This window comes from Schistosoma haematobium, chromosome 3 (assembly GCF_000699445.3).
Source record: "Schistosoma haematobium chromosome 3, whole genome shotgun sequence".
In the NCBI taxonomy this organism is placed as follows: Eukaryota; Metazoa; Platyhelminthes; class Trematoda; order Strigeidida; family Schistosomatidae; genus Schistosoma; species Schistosoma haematobium.
This window is the reverse complement of record NC_067198.1, coordinates 35,877,006-35,903,374: the sequence shown is the minus strand read 5'-3', so window position 1 is coordinate 35,903,374 and position 26,369 is coordinate 35,877,006. Positions and strand designations below refer to the sequence as shown.

Genomic DNA, 26,369 nt, shown 5'->3' with positions numbered 1-26,369 from the left:
GAATGAGGGATGTCAAAGTCTGGTCTCACAGGTCCTAGATAAAACCGACGTAATAGGCGTGACATGTAAAGAAGACCCAAAGTGCGACTATAGTAAAGCTTGAGACATTTGCCAGAATCCAGATATACATAAGATAAATATGTGAAAGTACCCAAAACTCCAAATCTGTTACACTGGCGGAATAATTTTTACCGACAAATGTGTTGACAGGGAAAAATCTCTGATTTATGGTCTCATGCATTCATATTGATAGTAGAATTTCCAAGATGTAGAATATAATGCAATTTCACATCTGTTCACCAGTAGTGAGAAAAGTTGAATGATAACAACCCCAGTACAATCCAAATTATGGAGGACGAATATTTTGGCAACTAATACCCCAAGACAAAGTGTGTCGGGTCTCGAATAAGTTGAATATGAGTTGATTCGAAGCTTGTCAATAATGGATTATTTTCAAGTCCTTAGAAGATCAGAAATCCTGTATAATAAATACACCTTACATATTATATCAACAACCATAGAACGGTAGTCAGATTTAAATCCATCTGTATATCATTTTTGAAGCTCAACTATGATTTTAGGCGCAAAATGAGGTGATTATGTCACCGAAAATCGAATAAATATGAGAAAGCTACTTATAATTCAGTTCTGGTCACCTCAATGTTCACTGAAGTAGCGCGAAATATGAATCTAAGCCGTACGTCAAGGTCTTTTAGGGTTATCTTCACATATTTGACGTTCTAGTTCCTCTGGTGAGACTATAAATTATGGACGACCTCCGAGTGATGCTAACTTAACCTTGAAAGTGCCCACCTAACAACTGGGACCAAACGAGGGCTATAAACCTGTGTGAGGATTTAGAATTATGGTTAACATTTGATGGTTTAGGTTAGAAATTAGATTTAGGGTTTTCATTACGAACCGACATCATCTATAATGCCAAAACTCTATTTATACGAATAATGAGTGAATTTCGCGCCAACATTCGAAACCTGTTATTTTGTACCTGATTGATCAACTAATTGGTTCGTTCAGAAATTATAGTCTCGCTGTGTTATAGTTGATGTCATTTCATGGTGAAACCCTTAGTCCTGACCCTAACATCTAGCTGTTTAAAATAATCGTAATAGCTCAGAGTGGTTTATAATTCTCGCTTGACCTTAGAATGTAGATGACGAATTCCAGGGAAAAAATGTACCAATTTCGATGCAGCTTCAACAAAATATCATGGGCATACGAAATAAAACCCCGAAAATTTTCCAGATTTTCTTAAAATTGCGAGATTGTGTGTGCATGCTCTAGGTTACTTCGGTGTCGCTATGAGGACATGCATAAATTTAGTTTCATTGTTATGTCATGTAAAAATGCGTAACTAGATCTCATACGGCTCAAACTAGCACTCAACTCGAATGGCAGTGCTATTCATGAGAAGCCCATCTCTGCCACCATTAGTTTGCACTTGGACAATGTCTTGTATCATTTTCTTAGTTATTGACCCTATATTGTTTTAGACAGTTCTGTATCGTCTAACTAGTAAAGTTTTTGAAAAATCTCACTCCCTATCTGTTTTTAAACACATAAACAAGGTGTGAATTTTTGTTTTCTTTTGAGCGTCACTACTAACCTTTCTTCTCCTTCTAGTAGATAATGAACGAATGGGAGTTGTCCGTGTATAACACATCAGTCTTCAGTAATAAGGATAGGAGGTCTATCGACCTATATTAATCCTTGCAGTTTGTAATACTGTGGAGGTCCAACCTCGTTTTGAATATATTAACAGACGGTGCTGATATTACGTGTTCCGGTAGAGAATTCCAGTAATTCACTACTCGGTGCGAGAAACGGAACTCCAGACGTAAACGGTTTGATCTCGGTTTTTGAACTTTCTTCGAATGTCCTCTCAAATGATCGGTTCTAGACGGAAGCAAAAGATAAGACATGTTAATACCAAGGTCATCGTTCAGTATACGATAGGCCAATATTAGATCACCCCGTATTCTACGCTAATTTCAAAAAGGGCAGTGAATTTTGTACTTGTGGTGATTATACTTGCTTTTGGTACTTATTGCACTAAAAAGCATTCTTGGTCGACTTTAACTAAGAGTTCTTTGGTTAGAGTTTGAAATTTTTTGCTATATTTTGTCCTGAGTACCTGTTTTTAGTCCTTGACTAACACTTGTGTTCACATTGTTATCGTTTTTTTGTTTTTAAACCTTTTAAATCGAATTACAATGGTTGGTAAGACTCACAAATGTGGGCAACCAAACTGTTTGTTCCCTGTGGAAGAGGGGATGCAGTGTGACGAATGCCATAAGTGGTCCCACAAAATGTGCACTCGCTTAAGTCCCACCGCATACAAAAGATGCTCGAAGCCTAACTCACATTGGCTTTGCATGTTTTGCTGTGCCAACAAGGCATTACTAATACAGGAGGCTATGAGTCTGTTGGCTTTGGCCTGTAAAAAGAAGGATGGCATATGCTCCGACAACACGGGCACTGACAGCGACGAATGTGTCAGTGTAGTACCTGCTGTTACGCGACGCCTCAAACAATTGACTCTGACTGACGTAAAAGTGGAATCTTCGTTGACATTAACAGGGGGAGTAGTACCACCTGGTACTGACATTGTTAATAATGCACCTTTAATGGGAACCGAAGATCTGGATAAAGCAGTCACCGTTCCAAATAGTCCCAGTGTTATGAGGGATGAAAAATGGACTACGGTACGTAGGAAACGAAACGAAAAGAAAAAAGCTATAAGCAGTACACAGGTAGTTAGTAACTCACTGGTGGACCCAAATTGTGAGCCACAAATTGCACTACCAAAATCTGAAGGTAAGAGTGAAACCCATCCTGGCGTGACTGAGAAGAAAAATCTAATAACATCGAATATTATTGTGAGCAAATTGCGGGAGTCAAACGACCCTGATCCGAAAATTAGACACGCGCATGACTTAGAAAAGCTAGGAGAATACATTCGTAGTATTTTACCAGATAACTCCAAAGGAGTTCAGGTCAAAAAATTGGTAAGAATAGGCAAGAGGACCGAGGACAATGTTGAACCCCGTCCATGCAGACTCCTTAAGGTAATCCTAGGATCGGAGAAGCAACGGGATCTCTTGTTAAGTAGCGCTCGTTGTCACGACAATTCTGACATCCGAGTTAGACCTGACATGTCTCTCGAAGATAGAATAAAAAGGAAGAAAGCACTAGCTGAACTTGAAACCCGTCGGCAAAACGGCGAGGAAAATCTCCGACTAGTGGGTTTTCGGATAGTCAGGTCTTGGAAGCGAATGCTACCAAGGCCTGTGTGGATAGGCTGTTCTACTTAGGAGTTTTATATGCCAACGCTCGTAGTTTACGAAATAAGTTCTATGAACTAGAAGCACTAGTAGACAGGTTAAAGCCACTCATAGTAGCAGTGACAGAAACTTGGTTAGTCCATGACTTAGACATTACTCCAGAATTATCCGGATACCATTGCATCAGGAGTGATAGACATAGATGTAGAAAAGGAGGCGGCGTCCTGTTATATATAGCCAATGGCATAAATATCCGCTCCTCTACTAGCGAATCCCATGGTAGCAGCACTTGTGAAGTCATTAGCTGTAAGTTGGCAATAGGATGTAGTACATTTATGCTAGGTGTCATCTATCGGAGCCCAATCTGCTTAGCTGATGACTTTGTTTTAGAGCACATTCATCTTTGGAGTGATAATACCAGGTGCTTGATAATAGGAGACTTTAACGCACCTGATATTAGTTGGACTGATATGACCACAGAAGGATCTATAAACTCCTTTGATAGTAGGTTACTGATAACAATAATGGAGCATGCACTAGTGCAGCATGTATCCCAACCCACACGTTTTGGTGTTAACCAGGGTTCTTCTCTGCTGGATTTGGTAATCACTCATGAGACTGAGGATATTGTCGACTTAAATATTCTTCCACCGTTAGTAAACAGCGATCACGCTGTTTTGTCATTCGCGTTTAGAACTAGGGACATGTTATATGATCAGGTTACACCTCGCCCAAATGTATGGAAAGCTAACATATCAGCCATTCAGGAATGCGCTGCCAAGACAGATTGGTTAGTAGATACTAGCATATCAGTTGAAGAAGCATGGTCTGTATTTAAAGGTAAATTTAGACTAGTTACGTCCCCGTTCATACCATACCTGGTACCGCGAAGACCGAATAACAGTCCACCATGGATAACGAAAAGAGTCAGGAGACTTCTTAGAAAAAGGAAGAAGCACTGAAATATGTTCATCTCTACTGGCTTAGAACAATACATATCCAGTTATTGTAAGATTAGGAATGCCTGTAAAGTGTTAATAAGTAATACTAGACGATCATATGAAAAACGATTGGTTAGGGATTCTAGATATAGTCCGAAACTGTTATTCTCGTATTTGAAAAGATGAACTTAGAGAAGCGATGGAATTCCACTACTTTTGATACAAGAAAATCCGTTAATCTTGGCAGAAAATGATACCGAAAAAGCTGAAGCTTTATCGGAATATTTCAGTAAAGTGTTTTCTATCGGTAATGAGGAACGACCAATGATTCACTGTGATCGTGGCGGCTCGCTGATGGACCCTGTAGTCATTGAGAAAGATACTGTTTTAAGGCTACTTCAGCATCTCAAACCTGATAAGTCCAGTGGTCCCGATGATATTCATCCTAGGATTATGAAAGCCATATCAGATGAAATTGCTGAACCATTAGCGATACTGTTTGACATGTCTCTGAGACAGTCCAGACTTCCTAGAGATTGGAAAGACGCCATAATAAGTCCGGTGTATAAGGCTGGGAATAGGGATTTAGTTAGTAACTGTAGACCCGTTAGCTTAACTAGTGCAGTTGTAAAACTGATGGAGAAAATCATTCGGATAGCTGTTATAAACTATGTTGAAGGGCAAAATCTTTTCTCCAGGGCACAACATGGTTTTCAGAAAGGCCTATCTTGCTTGACAAATCTTCTCATTGCACGAGAAGATTGGGCTGCGGCAAAGGATCGGAATGTTCCTGTGGATGTGATTTTCATAGATCTAAGTAAAGCCTTTGATAAGGTTTCACACTCTGGTCTTAAATTCAAACTGGAACGTTTTGGAATCCATAACACAGTCGTCGATTGGATAAGTAACTTTTTCCATGATAGGAGACAAAGGGTAAGGGTTAATGGGGCTCTCTCCTCGTGGGTACCTGTAAAAAGTGGGGTTCCCAAGGTACAATCCTATGTCCTCTTCTCTTTTTACTTTATGTAAATGAATTGCCAACTGTAGCAAAATCATCCATTCTACTCTTCGCTGATGACATAAAGATTTGGAGACCCATACATAGTATGTCGGATAGAATAGTATTACAGGACGATCTTAGCTCATTGGTGGCATGGTTAGACAGGTGGTCACTAGAAGTAAATCCTAGTAAGAGTGTAGTGATGCAGTTAAATAACCCTGATGAATCGTATGACTATACACTACGTGGATTTGTGCTACTCAAAGCAAGAAACTGTAAAGATTTAGGAGTTATATTAAGCAATGATCTCAAAACGACTAGTCACTGTAAGGCTGCTGCTGCAAAAGGCTATAAGGTATTATGGTCAATTCGCAGGTCTTTCCAGTATTTAGATGATGAAATGTTTAGATTACTATACCCGATTTATGTGCGACCACATTTAGAATACGGGATTCAAGCAGCGTGTCCTTGTTTCAAATATGAAGCAGATATGCTAGAAAGAGTCCAACGACGAGCGACTAAGATGGTACAAGGTCTAGCTGGCCTATCTTATGAAGACAGACTGAGACACCTTAACTTATTTCCGTTATCTTCAGTCTTCAGTAATAAGGATAGGAGGTCTATCGACCTATATTAATCCTTGCAGTTTGTAATACTGTGGAGGTCCAACCTCGTTTTGAATATATTAACAGACGGTGCTGATATTACGTGTTCCGGTAGAGAATTCCAGTAATTCACTACTCGGTGCGAGAAACGGAACTCCAGACGTAAACGGTTTGATCTCGGTTTTTGAACTTTCTTCGAATGTCCTCTCAAATGATCGGTTCTAGACGGAAGCAAAAGATAAGACATGTTAATACCAAGGTCATCGTTCAGTATACGATAAGCCAATATTAGATCACCCCGTACTCTACGGTAACATAACGGAAATAAGTTAAGGTGTCTCAGTCTGTCTTCATAAGATAGGCCAGCTAGACCTTGTACCATCTTAGTCGCTCGTCGTTGGACTCTTTCTAGCATATCTGCTTCATATTTGAAACAAGGACACGCTGCTTGAATCCCGTATTCTAAATGTGGTCGCACATAAATCGGGTATAGTAATCTAAACATTTCATCATCTAAATACTGGAAAGACCTGCGAATTGACCATAATACCTTATAGCCTTTTGCAGCAGCAGCCTTACAGTGACTAGTCGTTTTGAGATCATTGCTTAATATAACTCCTAAATCTTTACAGTTTCTTGCTTTGAGTAGCACAAATCCACGTAGTGTATAGTCATACGATTCATCAGGGTTATTTAACTGCATCACTACACTCTTACTAGGATTTACTTCTAGTGACCACCTGTCTAACCATGCCACCAATGAGCTAAGATCGTCCTGTAATACTATTCTATCCGACATACTATGTATGGGTCTCCAAATCTTTATGTCATCAGCGAAGAGTAGAATGGATGATTTTGCTACAGTTGGCAATTCATTTACATAAAGTAAAAGAGAAGAGGACATAGGATTGTACCTTGGGGAACCCCACTTTTTACAGGTACCCACGAGGAGAGAGCCCCATTAACCCTTACCCTTTGTCTCCTATCATGGAAAAAGTTACTTATCCAATCGACGACTGTGTTATGGATTCCAAAACGTTCCAGTTTGAATTTAAGACCAGAGTGTGAAACCTTATCAAAGGCTTTACTTAGATCTATGAAAATCACATCCACAGGAACATTCCGATCCTTTGCCGCAGCCCAATCTTCTCGTGCAATGAGAAGATTTGTCAAGCAAGATAGGCCTTTCTGAAAACCATGTTGTGCCCTGGAGAAAAGATTTTGCCCTTCAACATAGTTTATAACAGCTATCCGAATGATTTTCTCCATCAGTTTTACAACTGCACTAGTTAAGCTAACGGGTCTACAGTTACTAACTAAATCCCTATTCCCAGCCTTATACACCGGACTTATTATGGCGTCTTTCCAATCTCTAGGAAGTCTGGACTGTCTCAGAGACATGTCAAACAGTATCGCTAATGGTTCAGCAATTTCATCTGATATGGCTTTCATAATCCTAGGATGAATATCATCGGGACCACTGGACTTATCAGGTTTGAGATGCTGAAGTAGCCTTAAAACAGTATCTTTCTCAATGACTACAGGGTCCATCAGCGAGCCGCCACGATCACAGTGAATCATTGGTCGTTCCTCATTACCGATAGAAAACACTTTACTGAAATATTCCGATAAAGCTTCAGCTTTTTCGGTATCATTTTCTGCCAAGATTAACGGATTTTCTTGTATCAAAAGTAGTGGAATTCCATCGCTTCTCTAAGTTCATCTTTTCAAATACGAGAATAACAGTTTCGGACTATATCTAGAATCCCTAACCAATCGTTTTTCATATGATCGTCTAGTATTACTTATTAACACTTTACAGGCATTCCTAATCTTACAATAACTGGATATGTATTGTTCTAAGCCAGTAGAGATGAACATATTTCAGTGCTTCTTCCTTTTTCTAAGAAGTCTCCTGACTCTTTTCGTTATCCATGGTGGACTGTTATTCGGTCTTCGCGGTACCAGGTATGGTATGAACGGGGACGTAACTAGTCTAAATTTACCTTTAAATACAGACCATGCTTCTTCAACTGATATGCTAGTATCTACTAACCAATCTGTCTTGGCAGCGCATTCCTGAATGGCTGATATGTTAGCTTTCCATACATTTGGGCGAGGTGTAACCTGATCATATAACATGTCCCTAGTTCTAAACGCGAATGACAAAACAGCGTGATCGCTGTTTACTAACGGTGGAAGAATATTTAAGTCGACAATATCCTCAGTCTCATGAGTGATTACCAAATCCAGCAGAGAAGAACCCTGGTTTTGTTTTTCATGTTCCTTATAACTCGTCTTCCCGCAGTAAACAAATCCCGAGTTTCATTCTGTAACAACTCTTGAAGAAAGATTATCAAGGTGTTAAATATATAGAGAATTACTCCAAAGTATGCTCAAACTTTGATTGTTTGTCTCTTAGCTAAGGACTTCACTCAGGGAAAGAGGTATTCTCACTATTTAATAAATCCCTTAAAAACTTTTTCAATGTTCATTATGGTACCAATTACACCGAAAAACTAAATTTGTTTTCCTTTGACTAACCTCACTGAGTAATATATCGTTCGTTTATGTCTCTTTAAGATCAATACAAAAATGTGTAACTATTTCTCATCTGTTGAGGTGAAATATATGTCACGTAACATTGATTTATGATAAGTAATTTTCTTCAACCTGTTCGCGAAATCAGACAACGGTTTTACGACTACAACATCCGTACTCTTGTGTACTGCCTTCATTTATATCACCTTTTATTTCTTTAGTTTAGACTAACGTTCTCGTTACATGCATTATTCTCCTTAGAAATTATAGTACAAACTTTACACAACTAAAAAACGTGACTAAACATTTGTTATAATGTCATATATCTCTAGTTAAGCCATTTAATAGAAATTAGATGGAATGAAATAAATGGAACACCAGGTTGTATAGTTATCACACTAGTTACTATACTGTTGGCATCTTAAGACATTATTCAAAAACGAAAATTCAGATCACAATAAATGCATAGTTCGCAACTCGTGAATGGGTGTTTAGTCAACGTTAAGTTGGTTATCCAGCAACAAGTATTCATAAATAATTCGTAATTACCTAAATCACCTTCAGCTCAAATTGTTCTAACCCCTTGTTTCTCTTTTTTTTTGACAAAAACACATGTAACTACACGTAACTACAGCTCTCCCTTTCTTCAATGAATAATAAAAGATCAAATGATGTTAGTATCATTCCTAAATCAGATATTCGTCAATTGATTAGAGTTACAAAGCCACAAGCTCAACGGACTATTGATCATCCTCATGTGAGATATAATCAACTCGGTCGGATATCATGCATTTTATGTGGTGTGCAAATCAAATCAGAATTTGCTTGGACTGCACATATACTCAGCAAGTCGCATAAACAAGTATGTGCTGAGCTTTTGTCTTTTTTTCTAAAATTACTATAGAACGAACTACGTGGAATCCAATTGCCCATTAAACGTCCTACTACAGGAGCCAAAGCAATTGACGAGGTAACTTGTAAATCGGCGAAAGTTGAAAACGAAGTAGGTGTGTGGGAATTTCTGTGATGTATATTTCCATATGTACAGGTTAAGTCAGACGAGAAAGATTCGGATGCTAACCAACACAACAACTTACCAACGTTAATTCCCAGTAAAAAAATATGTGAAAAAAATCCTGCAGAGAAAAAAGTAGAATCGCAATCTCAACTTCCAGAAGGTTTTTTTGATGACCGATATAAGGATGCAAAAGTATGACACTATAATATAATGATTTTTCATGGCGACAATTCCACTTCTTTTTTGTTATATAGGTTCGATGTGTTCCATATAAGGATAAAATGGCAGAAGAGTTGGAACTTTTTCAAAAAGAAATGATTGCTCTGGAGAAGGTAATTCTATACTTTTCACTGTGATATCTACTCATCCATAATAAATCCAACTCTACAGATATGAGTTTGTGTGCTCACATATGAGCTGCACTTACTGTTTGGCAAGGGTTATTATTGCTGGGGTCCGCAGCATAAGTTATATAGAGTAAGATTTTAACCCTAATCCGGTAGTTTACCGCTTTAATTCCTAAGCCATCGTTTCAAGGTTATAACGTATTGTCTATAAGTCTAGTACTGAAATCATTGAGATGATCAATTTCTCACCCTTATCAACTTCTTATGTATTGAGAGGATAGAACATATTTTTTTCCTTGCACGATATATTGCTGTACTACAATAATATATGCTGAGCGGATGACCGAGTTTATAATACCGCTAGATTTGGTACTCGAATGATCCGCTGTACGCATACTAGACCATATCATGTCAGATACCCGATCCACGGCTAAATATAGAACACTAAAACATAGACTAACTAATACTTTATTCTACACAATTACAAGCAGTCACTCAGTGACTCCGGAGTAAAAGTGAATTAGAGGAAAGGAAATCGCATATTTAGTAGTCAGTGAGTTGAATGCCTCTTTGCCCACAATCAGCAACTAATCATACTTTCATTACTATATATCGAATTCATGGAATACTCTTGAATTTTATTGTGATGATAATTGGGATATTGTTTATTCTTTAGTGTTAGAGACCATATGTATATATAAACTCGGTTATCCGCTCAGCATATATTATTGTAGTACAGCAATATATCGTGCAAGGAAAAAATATGTTCTATCCTCTCAATACATAAGAAGTTGATAAGGGTGAGAAATTGATCATCTCAATGATTTCAGTACTAGACTTATAGACAATACTATATATATATATATATCCTTCTGGCTTGGACAAGAACATGTAGGCTGAAAGTTTGAGTGAGTTTGTAGTCAAATTCCTCCAATGGTGTGGTTTGTTTATAAGACCTTGCCTACCGTTTGACCTTAAAATGGCGTCTTATCAATTTTATAGATTATTAGAACTTTGTGTTGTTGATATTCTGTTTTATGTGCATTCTAATTTTTATCATGAAATTTGACAATGTACGTTTATCTGTCTGGTGACTGGTATCTACTTCACTGTCTTCCCCTCCAACCCTTGATCCCATACTGTCTGACAAATAATACGGAAATTATGTTTGTGTCGTTAATTATTATAAAAAACCTATAAAATTGTATAGGACAAGAGACAAGTAAGCTAGGAAAAATCATTCGTTGACAATATATTCTTGTAACATACTCTAAGTTCCCCAAACATTATGCATCGAAGTAGGAGGTGTCTTTCCATACGTAGCAATAGGAAGTGATTCCTCTTACCGTTCTTCACATGAGGAACTGTAGGTCAAAGCTAAATACATGAAACTGTGCTTGATTGCTGAGTTAAGAAAATAATTCAAGTACACCTTTCTGTTGATTGCCCTACCGTATTTGCTACCTTGCTGTAGTGGTCGGGCTTGGACATCGTAATAACCCGATCGAACTATATTAGGTTGAACACTCCTTCAGATCTTACCATGTCGTTTAGTGAGCAGTGAGATTAAAGGCAATAAATTCGGACCCGATGATAGAATCGTACTGCCAGCGGTATAGTAGCATGGTGTAAGATGTTTCCTTGAGATAAAAAGCATCTGCAACGATTCTGCCTTCTCACGACGGAAAGAAGGGTTTAGAAAATTCCAGCCTTAAAATAGCAAATTTTAGCTTGCCTCATGGATTTGCTTTACCGGATGTAAGGTGTTGTGACTTTATGTCCGGCTTTTTATCACGTGATTTATCCACCAATCAAAATACGAATTATACAATCTTAGCACTGTGCCAAACCAATGACGTTCGACCGGTATGAGCAGCCTAGCGTCCTTATTGGTCCTATGTCCGCCTAGCCCGTCCACTTGAGTCGAGAACACCAATACCAGCTTCCACTATGCGAATCGAATCATTTATTTCAGACATAACGGGTTTATATATCAACCAAACAGACCTCAACGCACCATAAAATAGGAAATAACATTTGTACACAATAAAGCCAAAAAGTGGCTGTGAACGTAGGAGGCAGTAGTTAATAAACTGAGCATAGCTTCAGAACAGTAAATCGTACAATAATAAATTATAGGTCAAAATAAAGCTTATAACAAGGGGAATATAGATATACATAATCTAGTTACTGAATATTTATACCATGAGAATGTATAGATAATATTATTCAATTGATATGTTTCAGAAGTTACTCGTGATTTAATCTTCGCTCGGATATAACATAAGGTCTTATGGCTAACGCATCAAGAACTACTTTAAAAAGACCAATGCTGTTTGCCTCAGATAGCTCTCCATTAATCAATCCAGCCACACTTTCGGGTCGTCAAGACCATCCTTAACCAAATTTATTGTTCAGATTTCTCAAGAAAAGGCATTTTTTTCAGTGTGTGGACAATCGGGAAGTAACACCCCCCCTCATACCTCTAACAGCACTCGAGGTCATCTTGTTCACAATCGAAATCCCCTTCCTTCTTCTGTTCTAAGTTACGAGAGACAAAAAAACTTAATAAAACTATATTCGCATGCTTCAAATTTTGATACGTATCAAGAACTGAATATTTCTATTATTATTATTATTATTATTATTATTATTATTATTATTATTATTATTATTATTATTATTGATTACCTTAACTACTGATAAGTGAATATTTTCTCAGCACTCAGAAGAAATCATGGAAAAAGAAAGTGAAGCATCAGTATCTGAACGAAATTTGGCTGAAATAAATGAACAAATGTAAGCCAACTTGTTTTCACAACAAAAATTGCATTTGTTGAATTATTTCTTAGAAAAAGTTAATTAAACGTTATTAGTCATCGCTGGAGAGATGACATAGTCCTGTTTGGTGAAGACGCTGATAAAATGCAGTCTTTTGGTAGCACTAAGCAACAATGCTAAGATGTTTGAAACGTGTTTCCTCCCCTCTAAATGCAAGTTACTGCTTCAGGACTGGTCTGCGTAAACGCCTGAACTAAGGATAGCGAGTGAAGTAGTCGAACGCGTCGACAACTTCACTTACCTTAGAAGCCTGATCAGCAGTAATGGGTTGGTACCTGACGAAATCTCAGCACGGATTCGAAAAGCTCGTTTGGCTTTTGCCAACTTGCGTCACCTATGGCGGAGGCGAAATATCCGTCTATCAATTAATGGACAAGTATACTGTGCGGCAGTTCGTTCTGTTTTACTTTACGGCAGTGAAACACGGCCATTAAGAGTAGAAGGTACTCGTAAGCTACTAGTATTTGACCACAGATGTCTTAGAAATATTTCTGGCATCTGCTGGGATCACCGGGTAAGTAATAGTGAGGCTAGACACAGGATATTACGGAATGATGGTAAATCAGTTGATGAGGTTGTAAATCTTCATCGACTGAGATGGTTGGGCGACGTGTTACGTATGCCTGAACACCGATTACCACGACGTGAAATGCTAACCGGTGTTTGGTATTGTTGAAAGTTAGGGGCGGCCAAACCAAAACGTGGCATCAGTGCTTGAATTCACCAACTTCTAGTTGAGCCATGTTGGGAGATGGAGACTACTTGGTTGGGTCCCGTGTGACTATCGTAACCAGTGATTGGAGATTCTTTTTGACATGACTGAGAACCGATCACAATGACGTCGGTATATACACTCTCTGTCTTCCCTTACATTATGAGATTAAAATTACTTTTTGCCTTTCGTTTCTACGAACTAGTTCTTTCTCCCTGTATCATATCCTTATATGCAATCTTTTTTTATACATTGCGGCCAGTGAAGTAACTCCTATGAATTTTGTGTTCATCTTGTGTTAATGATATATGGCGAATTGGACCGATGCATATATATGTGCCTGGTCCTATGTTGTTGATGACTAATGACTGAGATCATCAATTTACGACCATTTTCTCTGATCGTGACTCCACAAGCAGGTGAATGGATCCGCGATTGAAGTATTCGGTGTTTAATCATTCAGTCTCAGGTCCGAACCCCACCCCGCTTACTTCAATTTTGGCCACCGGTTACTATCGCTTATCAGAAGTTATTCTATTTTTTGAAACGTTTTAAGTAATAGCACCTGGGTCTCTAAATTTCCTTTTTTTAAACAATATATTTCATAGTTTATCACAGATTTTAACGTTATCTGCTACCAAAATCTGTTAAGATCAAACCATAATGTATCCTGATTTCTAACGGATCACATTTCTGTTTGGTGACATTTAGTACTAAATAGTTATTCTACCTTTCGAAAAGATCAGATTCCATGGATCAGTCATGCGTGGTACTTATGTGCACTGGTTTAAGTTGCCACCACACTATTTTAGCATAGTGAAATGAAATTATGTAAATAAATGTCAGGGTAGTAGAAATAGTGAAAATATCAAAGTTAATAAAAAACATTCGGCATAAACAATGAGATCCGAGAAGAAGGAGTAAATTCACCGAATGAAGAGTATGAAATAATTTTTAATTCATGATATAAGAGGAGAGAAATAGAAAATTCATCTGAGCTATTATAATTGATTCCGAGTCGTATATTTGTGAACGAGAATACAGGTGGAGACAGCCAAATGTATTTTAATACGAAATTACAGAATATCTTGGTAAAATATGAGAACCATATATTGAATACTTCATTTGCAGATTTCTATCATTTATCCTTCACATTCTGTATGATTCTTCCTAATTGTAATTCCTTTCTATTTCTCTTTCCACCCTCTCCAACTTGATCTTCTTAACCATCTACTGTCATGATTTCCACTTCCGATTGGTGTTACATACACCACAATATCACCAAACAATCTATTACAAGTGTCATGACCTACTTGTTTTTCTTTAAATCCTTTATATTACTAATAAGTAGTTACAATTCATGAGGTTTGTTTTTCTTGAATCCATTATCGTTTGGTGAGTATTGACTCAAGTGATACTAGAGATACAATTCATAAACGACCCTTGATTTTATATATCAAATATCCAAATATATGTATCCACTATTGTAAATCGGTTCATTTAAAATTTATCAAGAGAATCATTCACTTTAAATGAATAATTTATCCTGTCTTTCAAACAACGTAGTCCAAAGTCTCAACATAATAATTAATGATTATGACCTCATAAAGAAAGTCACCTATGGCGTCATTACAAAAGAATTTTATGGGATGAATTGAAGTGTTTCGAAAAAAGAAAACACTGACTTCGCTTTAGTACATAAATGCTAAGCCATTCAGTTAGTTGTAACATAAAACCTGGCACGTATATACATCGGTTCAAGTTGTCATATCCCATTGGCACACAGAGATGAAATTGTCAGACCAAACTCCATAATAGTAGAGGTAGTAACAGTATCAGTGGAAATAGAAAATATTACTCATTGAAAATACAACTCGACAGGAAAATATAAATTAGTGAAATAAAAACACAAAAAGTTATGATGAATTCACAACTCAGAGTCTGAGGAAAGACACAGAATGCATCCATCTGCACCACTGCGAACGATTTTGAGCTATATCATTCAAAACCTCTGACCACTGGTTATGATGATGACGTGAACCTCAACCAGGTAGTATACTGCTACTGTCATTACTCAGTCCAACTGTCATTGACTTGATGGACTGATATAATGTTTTGATTTGGCTACCCCTAACTTCCTTATACTTTACTCTTACACCAAACAACATCACTCATCGAAGTAGACAGTGCTTAGGCACACGTAGCACATCTTGACCATAAATACTATGATGAGTCAACACCTAAGTACATTTTTAAAAGTTTCCTCTCTTCAAATAGATCCTTTTTAATAACTCCATGTACGACTAATAATAGATCGATTACTGATTAAAAGTGTAGAAATACATATTTTTTGTCATTAATTTGCATTTAGTTTAGTTCACTTGGTGTCTTAGAAAACAATCGATTAACTTATTGTTTGATTTCATTAGGTTTGAGTGACCTCGACAAAACAGAGATCATGAAATCTCTTAGGTTAATCATGTTATCGACTACATTATAATGTACTTGTTATATATATATGAAACGACATTCCACAGAGGTGTTTAGTAACTGTAATCACAAGATAACAATATTTCTTACCCATTTATCCGTCTAAGTACTCTTAGCTTTTGTTTATTTTGGATGACTTGTGTCATTTCGGAACATAGAACTCTATTATCGTTGATCGTTGGTGTTCTCATCAGACAGAGTCATGTCACTGTTTTCTGATTTATACTATATGTTATGTCATTCTTATTCATTTATTTAACTGACATATTTTATCTAAATCCTGTCTAAATTATGGGTTTCAGTCATGTTAGGCTACCTGTAGCACAGGTAATATGTCTGTCTATTTAAGAGTGAATATTTCCTGAAGCCATTAGTTGTTTATAATTTTTAACCGATAAAACTAATTTTGGAGGCAGACAATATGGTTAGATTTCTCGTGTCTGATCATATTCGGAATAACAACTCAACAGTGAATAAAACGCAAAATAACCCTCAACTAAACTTTCACTACCCCCCCATTACTCTTAACCCAGTACCCAATTATTGAAGAGACATAAGAAAGGAGACGCTTTACTGCCATTCAAAATGACGATTACTTATGGGAAGGAAGCGTATTTATAGGATTTTTCAGGGTATTCTTAAGAGTTAGTCATTGTAGATGTGGCCGAATTTGTTATTGCTGATTTGCATGCAAGCGGTTTGAAGATTAATAACAGCCTATCTCGACTAATTTGAGTCTAATCTTTAGTGGGCTAGTGCATTTTCCAACAGATTGTAGATAACTTCGAAACATGCTCACATATAATGGAAGCATGAATTTACTAATGTCAAGTTGGGACCGTAGTTATAGTTAAAAAGTGATAAGTCAGTTGATGAGAATGTAGATATTGACCTAAGTAGATGTAGCATGTATTGCTTATCTTCAGCTACTGACTTCTGTGATGTGAGTTCTTAGCTACAAGAGAAGTAGGTCGGAATAAGACAGGCCTAGGGGTGATCAAACGTAAACATACAATTAATCCATGAAGCCATTGAACTGAATCACGTTAAAATGTACAAATTTATCAATTGAATTCCAACCTGTACTCTGTGATCTATGCTAGAAGGCCTATGTAACTCAAAATCGATCACAAGATCATATATACATTCACATTTTTTGTATCTCCCTTCAAATATTAATTCTATTTCATACTAATTATTCCGTAATTGTATCCATTTGTGTTTAATTCTCACCATCATTAGTACTATTTGTTTTCTGTACTCATTGATGTAGTCTGGTAAATTAAATCCTACTTAAGGTTGTTTATAACTGATTGACTGTGGAAAGGTCAATAGTTTATCATTTGTATTGGTTCCGAGATTAATCCACTGTTTTTTTTCTTATTTTCGTCTGCTTATTCAGATAAACAGATTCATGAGTGAAATTTCTTTGAACTCACAACTTTTTAACATCTACTAACTACTTATCCAGTATTTTTTTGATCTTCTCACCGTTTTTTTATATTTCTACCATATTTAGAATGAAATGGGAAAAAATCAAACAATTAGAAAATGAAAAAGATTTATACGAAATGCGATTAAAGAAAAAACTAACAGACAGTATAAATCAATTTAAAAAACTCGAAAACCATGTAGACATCAAGATAAAAAAGGAACAATGCTACACAGAAGACGATGGTGACGGTGATTATAATAATAATAATCATGGTGGTGATGATGATGATGATGATGATGATGATGATAATGATGATGATGAAGAAGACAATATCTCCGATGAATTAAATAATTTCCGAACAAAAAATACAATTTAAATGAAATAACGAAAGACATTGTCTTTTCCTGTGTTCTTTTTCACATACATACATAACTATTTCTGTATATATGTGTTTATGGAATGAGTGCGTATCATGTTATTTGTAATGTAAAAAATAATTTTATATATAAGAAATAAGCTACTTGCTAGTGTATAAGTAATATGCACATTTGCTATAAAGTGTGTACAATATATAGACAGGCGGAGAATGATATATACGTATAAGCAGTATATATCTAAATAATTGAAAAAGTTTGTCTTTTTACAGTCTTATATTATTTCATCATTATTCAAGTCCCTGCCATTATCTCGGCTTTTAATTTGATAGTGCTACCGAGTATTCTGTTTTTCTTCATGCAAATAAAGTAAATTGAGTGTTATTCTTTTGTAGTTAGATTAATTTTATACACAATAACAATTAAGAATGAGCAAGATACAGTAAAGATGTGGTCGATTATACAAAAAAATGAGAATAGATTGTGAAAGGCGAACAGGCATATGAGAATAAAGTTGTTTATATCTTATTGGATAAGGATTAGTATGCCATTGATATATTCATCGGGAGCTGTAATGGAATTTTTATATATATAGTGTTTCGTTTCCGTTTAGTCAATAAATTTCTGTGGTGATTCAATTGGTTTTTCATAGCCGAAATAAATACGTGAATGCATATGTCTTCTCCCAAGTAAATGATCAATTTGACGTGTAAATCCAGCGTCGAAGACATTTTCAGCTAATTTAATGAGTGTTCCATTGTTTTCTGTAAAACTATTCATTAAATTTGTATATCGTATCCGCCATTCAGGATTCTCACTTGGTATTACTAATGTACCATTCTGTTATGGATTAAAGAGAGAGAAAAGTATAGAATGAGTAATTTTTTGTGATAATATACGATAACAAATATGGTGGAGATTTGTTGCTCAGTTGAATGATTTTGGTGTTTTGCTCTCTGAGCTGGATGGTTTGGTCGTGGAGCTTTCATCGTTTTTTTTAACAACATCAGCAGCACACATTTCAGGCTCTGATATGGTGTTTTTCAAAAGAACGGTGAAAGCTCCACAACCAGACCATCCAGCTCAGAGAACAAAACTCCCAAGATAACAAGTAAAAAGTCTTACTATAATCATTTCCCTGTTCTACAGTTGATACTACATATATTTGAGATGGGCTATTTTTTTATGAATGATGCCAGATATATAAATTGAAGTATTAATGAGAGAATTTAACAAAATGGGTGAACTCGACACAAATATGTTTCAGCCGAACTTGTATTAATAACTCTTAATTCAGTCCTTACCCGATAACTATTGAAAAGATGAAAGGAAACAAAAGATTTGTTCCCTTGGTTTGATTGACAGTGATACATGGAAAATTGTTTTGATCTTCAATGTGTCCTCAATTATTAGCTAGTCAGGATAATAATTCCATAGAGCCCGTTCCAATGCCAAAACCGTGATTTTAAAACTCCATGTAGTGATTATTTCTTTTTGAAAAATCTCGCTTTTGGCGATTTTTGGGAAATAATACATTTCCCAGCGCTTTTATATCCATGTTTCACATTTTAGCCAACAAAATTTATGTGTTCCCGTCTATCAGCTTGAAGTATCCACTTGTAACAGGATAGTTCTTATGTGAATGACACAAGCGGTTGTTAAGTATTGAATGAGCATTAAAATTATGTTCAGTAATCCATCAGACAGTCTTGAGACCTTGATTTTTGTTCTTAACTAACTCACTTTATATTTGTTATTGATCCTGTATTTTGGAAACCATACCAGACGTATATATGTATGTATGTGGTGTTTAACATAATATTTTTCACGTAGAAACACGTCTGTTTTTATTGTGAACTACTTAAAATGTACGTAGAATTTGGTATTAACGTTCATTTAAGATGGATCGTTAAGTTTATAATGGAAATAATATAACTATGATAAATACCAGAATTGTTAGTGAGAAAATACACACACCAATAAGTTTTATATATGTTTCACTGATTGAAATCATGAGTCAATTGAAGCTAGACCACCATGGAAAACACTGGACAGCCGTTTTGTCCTGCTATGGGACTCCTCAGCAGTGCGCATCTACGAATGTATATTGCTTTATTGATTATTACAAGATATGACATTGTTCAATAGGAATTTACAGATGATAACGCTAATTAGGCTGATAAAAATGGACTGTGTTTTGTTTCTAAGCAAATTATTTCCTTTCTGTTTGCACGTTAGAAGTATGCGACAACTTGAATCGATACAGTAACAATAAAAGATGTGACAATTTCCAAAATTGTTCCAGGCAGATTATAATAGTTGGTTCCTATTTTCTCTGTAGTTGTAAAAACCTTAATTGCAACTGATGTAATGTAACAGTATCCGAGCTTAAACCAGTCGTGTATATTCTATGATCATCTAGAAAGAACTAACACAGACTATTTACTAGCTGATAAATCTACAGTTCACAATGAATCAATAACCTGTGTTAATTTTCTAATGAGCTACAAAATAAAGCAGGATATCATTCACAACTTGTAATAGACCTTAATATCCTTCATACTGTATAACTAACCATAAATTAAGAGAAACTATCTATTGAATTTAAGCTGACAACATTATATATATATATATATATATATATATATATATATATATATCGCTTTTTACTCACACACACATCCTGTGATCCAAATGATCACGTATTTTCACTACACACTAGTCGTGATTAGTCTATGTGTGAATTTAATTTACATACCTTTATTATTGGTCTACATCAACCCTCCCTACTAGTGACTAAAAATAACAGTACATATATATATATATATATATATATATATATTGGCACCAATTAAATGGGAAAAAGTGTATCATTCTGTCTTTTTCCAAAGTTTATTGAATCTCAATGAGGAAACAGAAAGAGATAAGGCAAACTCCAATACATCACATAGTTGAACACATATTTCAGTCTTGTGTTTACGGTTAATTTTCTTTGAGTTATAAGAATTTTTAACAATAAGTTGTTTATTCTATTCGTGTTTATGATTAGCATTAAAAATTTATTCTTTGAAAAAAAACAAACGATAGAGAGAGAGAGAGGACAAGAGCTACATACACAACTCATATTGTGCTTCTTATAATCAATAGTAATGAGGTATAAAATGCCAACCTAAGTACACGTTAATGTAAATCATCATGATGAGAACGACGGGTTTATTATTTAATTCCAAAGAAAATAACACATTTCTGCATTATATACAAAAACTTTCAATTGTCATAATGTTATAGAATAGATAGATTGGGGTTGCCAGTTGAATCTAGGATATACAGTCTGTCCTGTTTGAGACTTGTCAGTTGGATGTACCTACAGCGTAATGTAATAGTGGTCACTCATTCGAAATTGAACCAAATGTGTTATCCATGAAACTATTCAGTTAAAACAGTCATTAACTTCTAAGACCAGTATGCAGTGAATTGGTAAAAATTTGATATTTTCCCATCGTTAATATCAAAGATTTCAATTGATCAGCTGCTATTAGCATGTGTACATTCTAACATGATTATCTTGATATTATCATTTAGACAAAAGTTCATGTTGTCAATGTAATCCACGGGAGAATTGACCTCTATTCAAATTTATCTCTTATTAAACTACTCGTAAGAACACAAAACATCAAATTTTGTTAATCGAAATCAAGGGACACACAAACAAAGAGAGAAAGTATGTAATCTTTAAATACTCCATTATCTATCATATTATTATTTCTTACCTTTTCTAATAATTCTCTAATTCGTTTCATTCGTCTAATAGTTGGTTGAAATTCAATCACTAACGGAATAACAAAATTATCTGATCTCGGTCGTACACGTTCAATTAACATCTCTTCGTAGTCTGTTTCATCCCAATTGACAAGATGAATTTTAATTTTTCCAAAATAATTTACAATTAATTCGTCAATCTACATAGCGAATAACAAAAAATAAATAAGGAAGATGAAAAATTAAATGAAACAATTTAAAACAGATAAGGTGTGTAGTGATATTGGTTCCTAAGCACACAATCTTTGAAGCCGAGCATATAATTACTGAAAAGATTTACATCCAACATGTAACACTCTGAGACATGACTCGGTCATGCAGGCGTGATCACTCTATGTAACCTCTCGTTTTTTTATATTGAATAAATTAATCTCTACCCAGCCCAAATATGTTCTTCAGAAGTGTTAAACGGCATATTGCTGATCGTCACGATAGGACGAGTCAGTATAAACTATGACGTGACTTCCACGTAAGATCTTATAGATTAGGTAGTCACATCATGACAAATCTACAATTTTGAGACTAGGTCTATTATAAGAGTAATACTAATACCGAAATAGACCACAATTCTCTAGATGTAAAATTAAATAACAGTCTAATAAGTATTGGTGCAGAGAGGGGGGAGAAAGTGTGAAGATTGTTAGGTTTTATAGTTTGCATTACGAGTAATTTCTTGTATCGAGATCTAAAGGTCTCAAGTTCAATCCCCTATGGAATTGTGAATCTATGATCTGCCAATAACTCTTACTTGTCCAGTACTTCTTAGTTTCCGACGGTTATCTAACTAAATCTAGTGTATGATGTAAACTATAAAATCTAACAAGTATTTACACTGAAAAAAGGTAGTAAAGAGGATATGTAAATAAGTGAATAGTTCAATCAATCATCGTTTTGTACAGTCTATGCTACCTTTATCCCATTAATTATGTTCATTATTAGTCACAATGATTTAAAATTATTGAGAAATGTATAATTTACTACTAGTGAACACTTTAAACACTGAAAAATATAGTTTGAGAAATACAATACCAATTAACTTTTACAGCCGTTCAACTAGTGACTCTAAATCATTGTAGACTACTATCCAATGATTATTAAGTTACGAAAAAATTGTTCGTTTCAGAGTTTCAATATAACTAAGATAGATAACTAAAAGTTGATTTGTTTATACATGACCAAACCAAAGGCAATCTCTACAGGATGCACATATACCAATAAGAGACTGATCAGTTGCAGTCCTAAACATCAATGAGAAGATTCAAGCAAGCAATACAAAAGTGAATTTAAACTTCACCCCACTGTATAAGCTAGTGACTATCTGGACTCATTAACTAAGTAGATATCGTGATGTGTTTGAAGCGTACGGTACTGGGTTCGAGCACCGGAGTAACCATCAACTCGGATGCAGGTACGTCCAGCTGACGAGTCACAGACAGAACGAAACGCACGTCATGGATTCCACTGCTAGTCACCATCTATCTTTGCTTACAAAGTTATATGGGTTGGTGTTTGAACTTACAACCAAATAGCGAATAGACAGTTACTCTTAAACCACTAAACCACTCTTTTTCATAGATGGAAATGAAGATATCTAAATTGGTGAAGACAATTTGCAGCTCATTTGGATACTTTTGATGTTATTCAGTTTCTATCAGCTGGATGAATTAATTACGAAAATTTTATTGTCATTCTGAATAACATTATCGGTATTTACTTCTTACAGAAGTGAGCCTCTTAGTTATTTCAATAGAGTTAAATTAGTTCACTCTTACGGTTCTCCTTGTGATTGGTTTTTTTAACACCTACAAAAGAAGTTCACTTCTACATGAATTAAACCTCGATGATGTCGAAAACGGTAAAGAAAGTTCCTCAGTTAAACTACTTATGTTAGAGAACTCAACAACATTAAGATGAATATGTCTATCTAAGAATGAGAATGAAAGTTGGTCCACATAGTGGAATATATTGATCTTTTAACTCAGTGTATTAGCGATAAGCTATTATTGTCTTCCCTCACCACAACCTAAAAATTACCATTTAAATAATTACTTATTACAATTTAGGTAGCAATTGTTAACAGAACACTGGATCGTAATAAAAAAATATCACCCTGTGATAACTACGAAAATAAGTACAATGAATGTTGTTAAAATACCCAAACATAATCCAGTCATGGATTCATGATTGAATTAGAATAAAGAAAAATAACATAACATTAATATTTGTGTAAGCACGTAATTTACTTATGATAATCTATGCATATACATATTATTACCTAAAAATTTAATATGTACCACCCACTGTATCACTGTTTCTAGCCTCTTAAAAAAAGTTCAAATCACATGGTTTCTTTTTGAGAAATGTATGGAACTATATGTATTTATCATACTGAAATTTATACAGATAATCGTAATCTTGTTCAGATAAACAGTACGAGAGAATTATATATATTCGCATTCATTTCATTCTACCTATTGGCTATTGCGATACGATTTACTATTCTTAAGTCATTCCCAATCTATTAGTTACAGTCTCACACTCACAGATATTTTTAGTTTGATCTTGTATAATTGTCATTTTTTATTTTATGGTGTGATGTGGTCTGATTTGCTTGTACATAAACTGCGTATATCTGAAATAGATGATTCTTGAAGTAGTAGCTGAGATTGTGTTCTGGACTGAATGGGCAGGACAAGGCTAGAAGAACCGATAGGAACTGAGTTGACTCTAGGCTGTTCGTGTTGGTTAACGCGTTATTGGTTTGGCATAGGGCTAAGGTCGTATAAGTCGGTGTTCTGATAAGAGATCTTGTCACGTAATATCTTGAAGGGGCTGTAGGACAATATATTTATGTAATTTTTCAAATAGTATAGAAGTGATTTTGTTTCGTTAATGAGTTACATTTATCTTTTGTCAGGGCTATATAACAGTTCTTCATTATCGTTCACGAGTGAATTTATGAAAAAAATCTTGTTATTAGAGTATTGTTTACCAAAAAAATTACACAACTGGTATAACTAAATGATTTCATTGGTATATTGATTATTGGTCACAATGAAGCTGACAATTTATCTTCGATTTACATCAAGATTATGTCTGGGTTTTATTACTATGACATATTACAGCACAATGTGTTGCATCACAACGCACTTCAAGAATAGAATGTTACTCCAATTGTTGCCCAACCGATGATTCACCATCATACTGATATAACTACTGAGAATTATTCACTAATTGGCTGATTACGAATACATAGGGATAAGTTATTTCTACGCAAGACTAATGCTCACCATGTTTACTGTAATAAATATCTATGGAACTATCGAGAAATTTCGAACGAAATAGTTATTTAACGAAGTAATAAACAATGGAATAAATCACAGTATTAAGTAGAAGGGATTAGAAATCATTTGATTTTATATTTATTTATTTATATGAACACAAATATTGGTACAAAGGGGCATCGAATACATATAAGCCACACAAGTCACTTGATTTGTGTGTGGGCTATGATACTCCCTGGGTGCCCAGACCGAAGCAGGTGGTTCTCCTAGGGGGCCATACCCGGAGCCTTTGACCTAAAGTATTAATCCACAAGGCAGTGGAGCAACTTTAGGAGATGTAGTCCCATAGTAGCCGATGACCAACAACAAGTTCATACGCCATTTGTTCCTTCAGGACCCTGGAGCCCATGTGCACCACTGGTTTGGAATCAGGGTTTTCCAACTCCCCTAGGTGAACTCTCCGTGTTCACCAACCCGGTTGAAGTGCCGGACATTCGCTTTTCGTCCTCTCAATTTCGTAAACAACACCCCCGCCACGAGAAGGCAGTGAGTAGGACTTCCCTGACAGTAGCTGTATACGCATGGCCATGTGTGAGCATTTCGAGGAGAACGAACTCTCTCCACCCTTGGCCGTACCAGGGCATTTGGAGGTATCTGATCCCATGGTGTAACTGTCATTATATCGTTTTGTATCCTAATAACGATCCACTTTCTATCTTAACATGAATATTTACCTATGTCTAATAGATATATTTTGGTATGATTATATTATCTAAATGTATTTATTGATGAGATAGTCATATGAGTGACCTAGTAGATTATATATATTGTTAAAGAATTTGCATTTTCACATGGTGTCATTGTTTTTTTTTATTCGAAGCGAAATACTTATGAGAATAATACAAAATGATATATGTTTCGTTATTCGATAACGACTATCGTTATATATTTGAACGTATGATATATTCCGTTAAATTGTTTGTTTTTTTTCAAATAACTCCAAATATACCAAGATTTAAATAGCCTAATCAAATTCTACTAAACATTGTTGGTGTATAGACACCTTGAACCGATGCCTTGACAGGTAGATAAGTAGATAGTTACTCTTTTTTGATGAAAATCTTTAAATAAGACAGAATTAAGTAATCGAAATATTACTTTTTTGACTGATTTATCATGAACAACGGAACTGCATTAACTTACACAATAATATTCAGTATTACTTTCGTATCATGACAGTTTAATGAAAAGATCTTGGAGATTATTGAATCTTATAGTTTTTACCACGGATATATCTTAGTAAGACAACCGTCACATACCAGGATGAATCTCACAGCATTTTGTCTTTGTATGAGACCCCCAATACAGACCAAACCCAGAACAGCCAATTATGGTTTTGATTGAATGTTGACTCAATGTCCTGAATGTTAGAGATTCACTTCGAGACCCGAAGGTCCTGAGTTCAGTCCCCAGTGGAGTCGTGGATGTACACAGCCGAAGAGTCCCATATCAGGTACAAAACACCCATACACTGCTTCCTGGCTTCCAGTGGTAACATTTAAGTAATGTCAGTCTGTGACGTAAATTATAAAATACCCGGTTAGTTTGACATAATCGAATGTAACACGAATGTTAATTATCCATTGTCATGGTTGATAAA

At 35.5% G+C, this 26,369-nt stretch overlaps 2 protein-coding genes across 3 annotated transcripts in view; one reads left to right on the top strand and one right to left on the bottom strand.

The window, feature by feature from the left end:
- Positions 1-666: 666 nt before the first annotated feature.
- Positions 667-17,873, top strand: MS3_00005654 (uncharacterized protein). Of its 2 annotated transcripts, XM_051213744.1 has the most exons (7): positions 667-752; positions 9,024-9,251; positions 9,294-9,396; positions 9,438-9,599; positions 9,662-9,739; positions 12,477-12,553; positions 17,317-17,873. In XM_051213744.1, the coding sequence occupies exons 5-7, from the start codon at positions 9,689-9,691 to the stop codon at positions 17,606-17,608; spliced, it is 420 nt and encodes a 139-aa protein (XP_051069744.1). In that variant the 5' UTR covers positions 667-752; positions 9,024-9,251; positions 9,294-9,396; positions 9,438-9,599; positions 9,662-9,688; the 3' UTR covers positions 17,609-17,873. The 2 variants fall into 2 exon arrangements, with proteins under 2 accessions (XP_051069744.1, XP_051069745.1); XM_051213743.1 differs by lacking the exon at positions 667-752 and having other exon boundaries at positions 7,862-9,251; positions 9,294-9,392; positions 17,317-17,723.
- The window catches only part of MS3_00005653 (uncharacterized protein), a 21,947-nt gene continuing 12,919 nt past the window's right edge, over positions 17,342-26,369 (bottom strand). Inside the window, exons 3-4 of the mRNA XM_051213742.1 lie at positions 21,377-21,565; positions 17,342-18,446 (exon numbers count right to left, since the gene is read on the bottom strand). Coding sequence (XP_051069743.1) covers positions 18,216-18,446; positions 21,377-21,565 — 420 coding nt within the window. The 3' untranslated portion in view covers positions 17,342-18,215. The remainder of the gene's footprint in view (positions 18,447-21,376; positions 21,566-26,369) is intronic.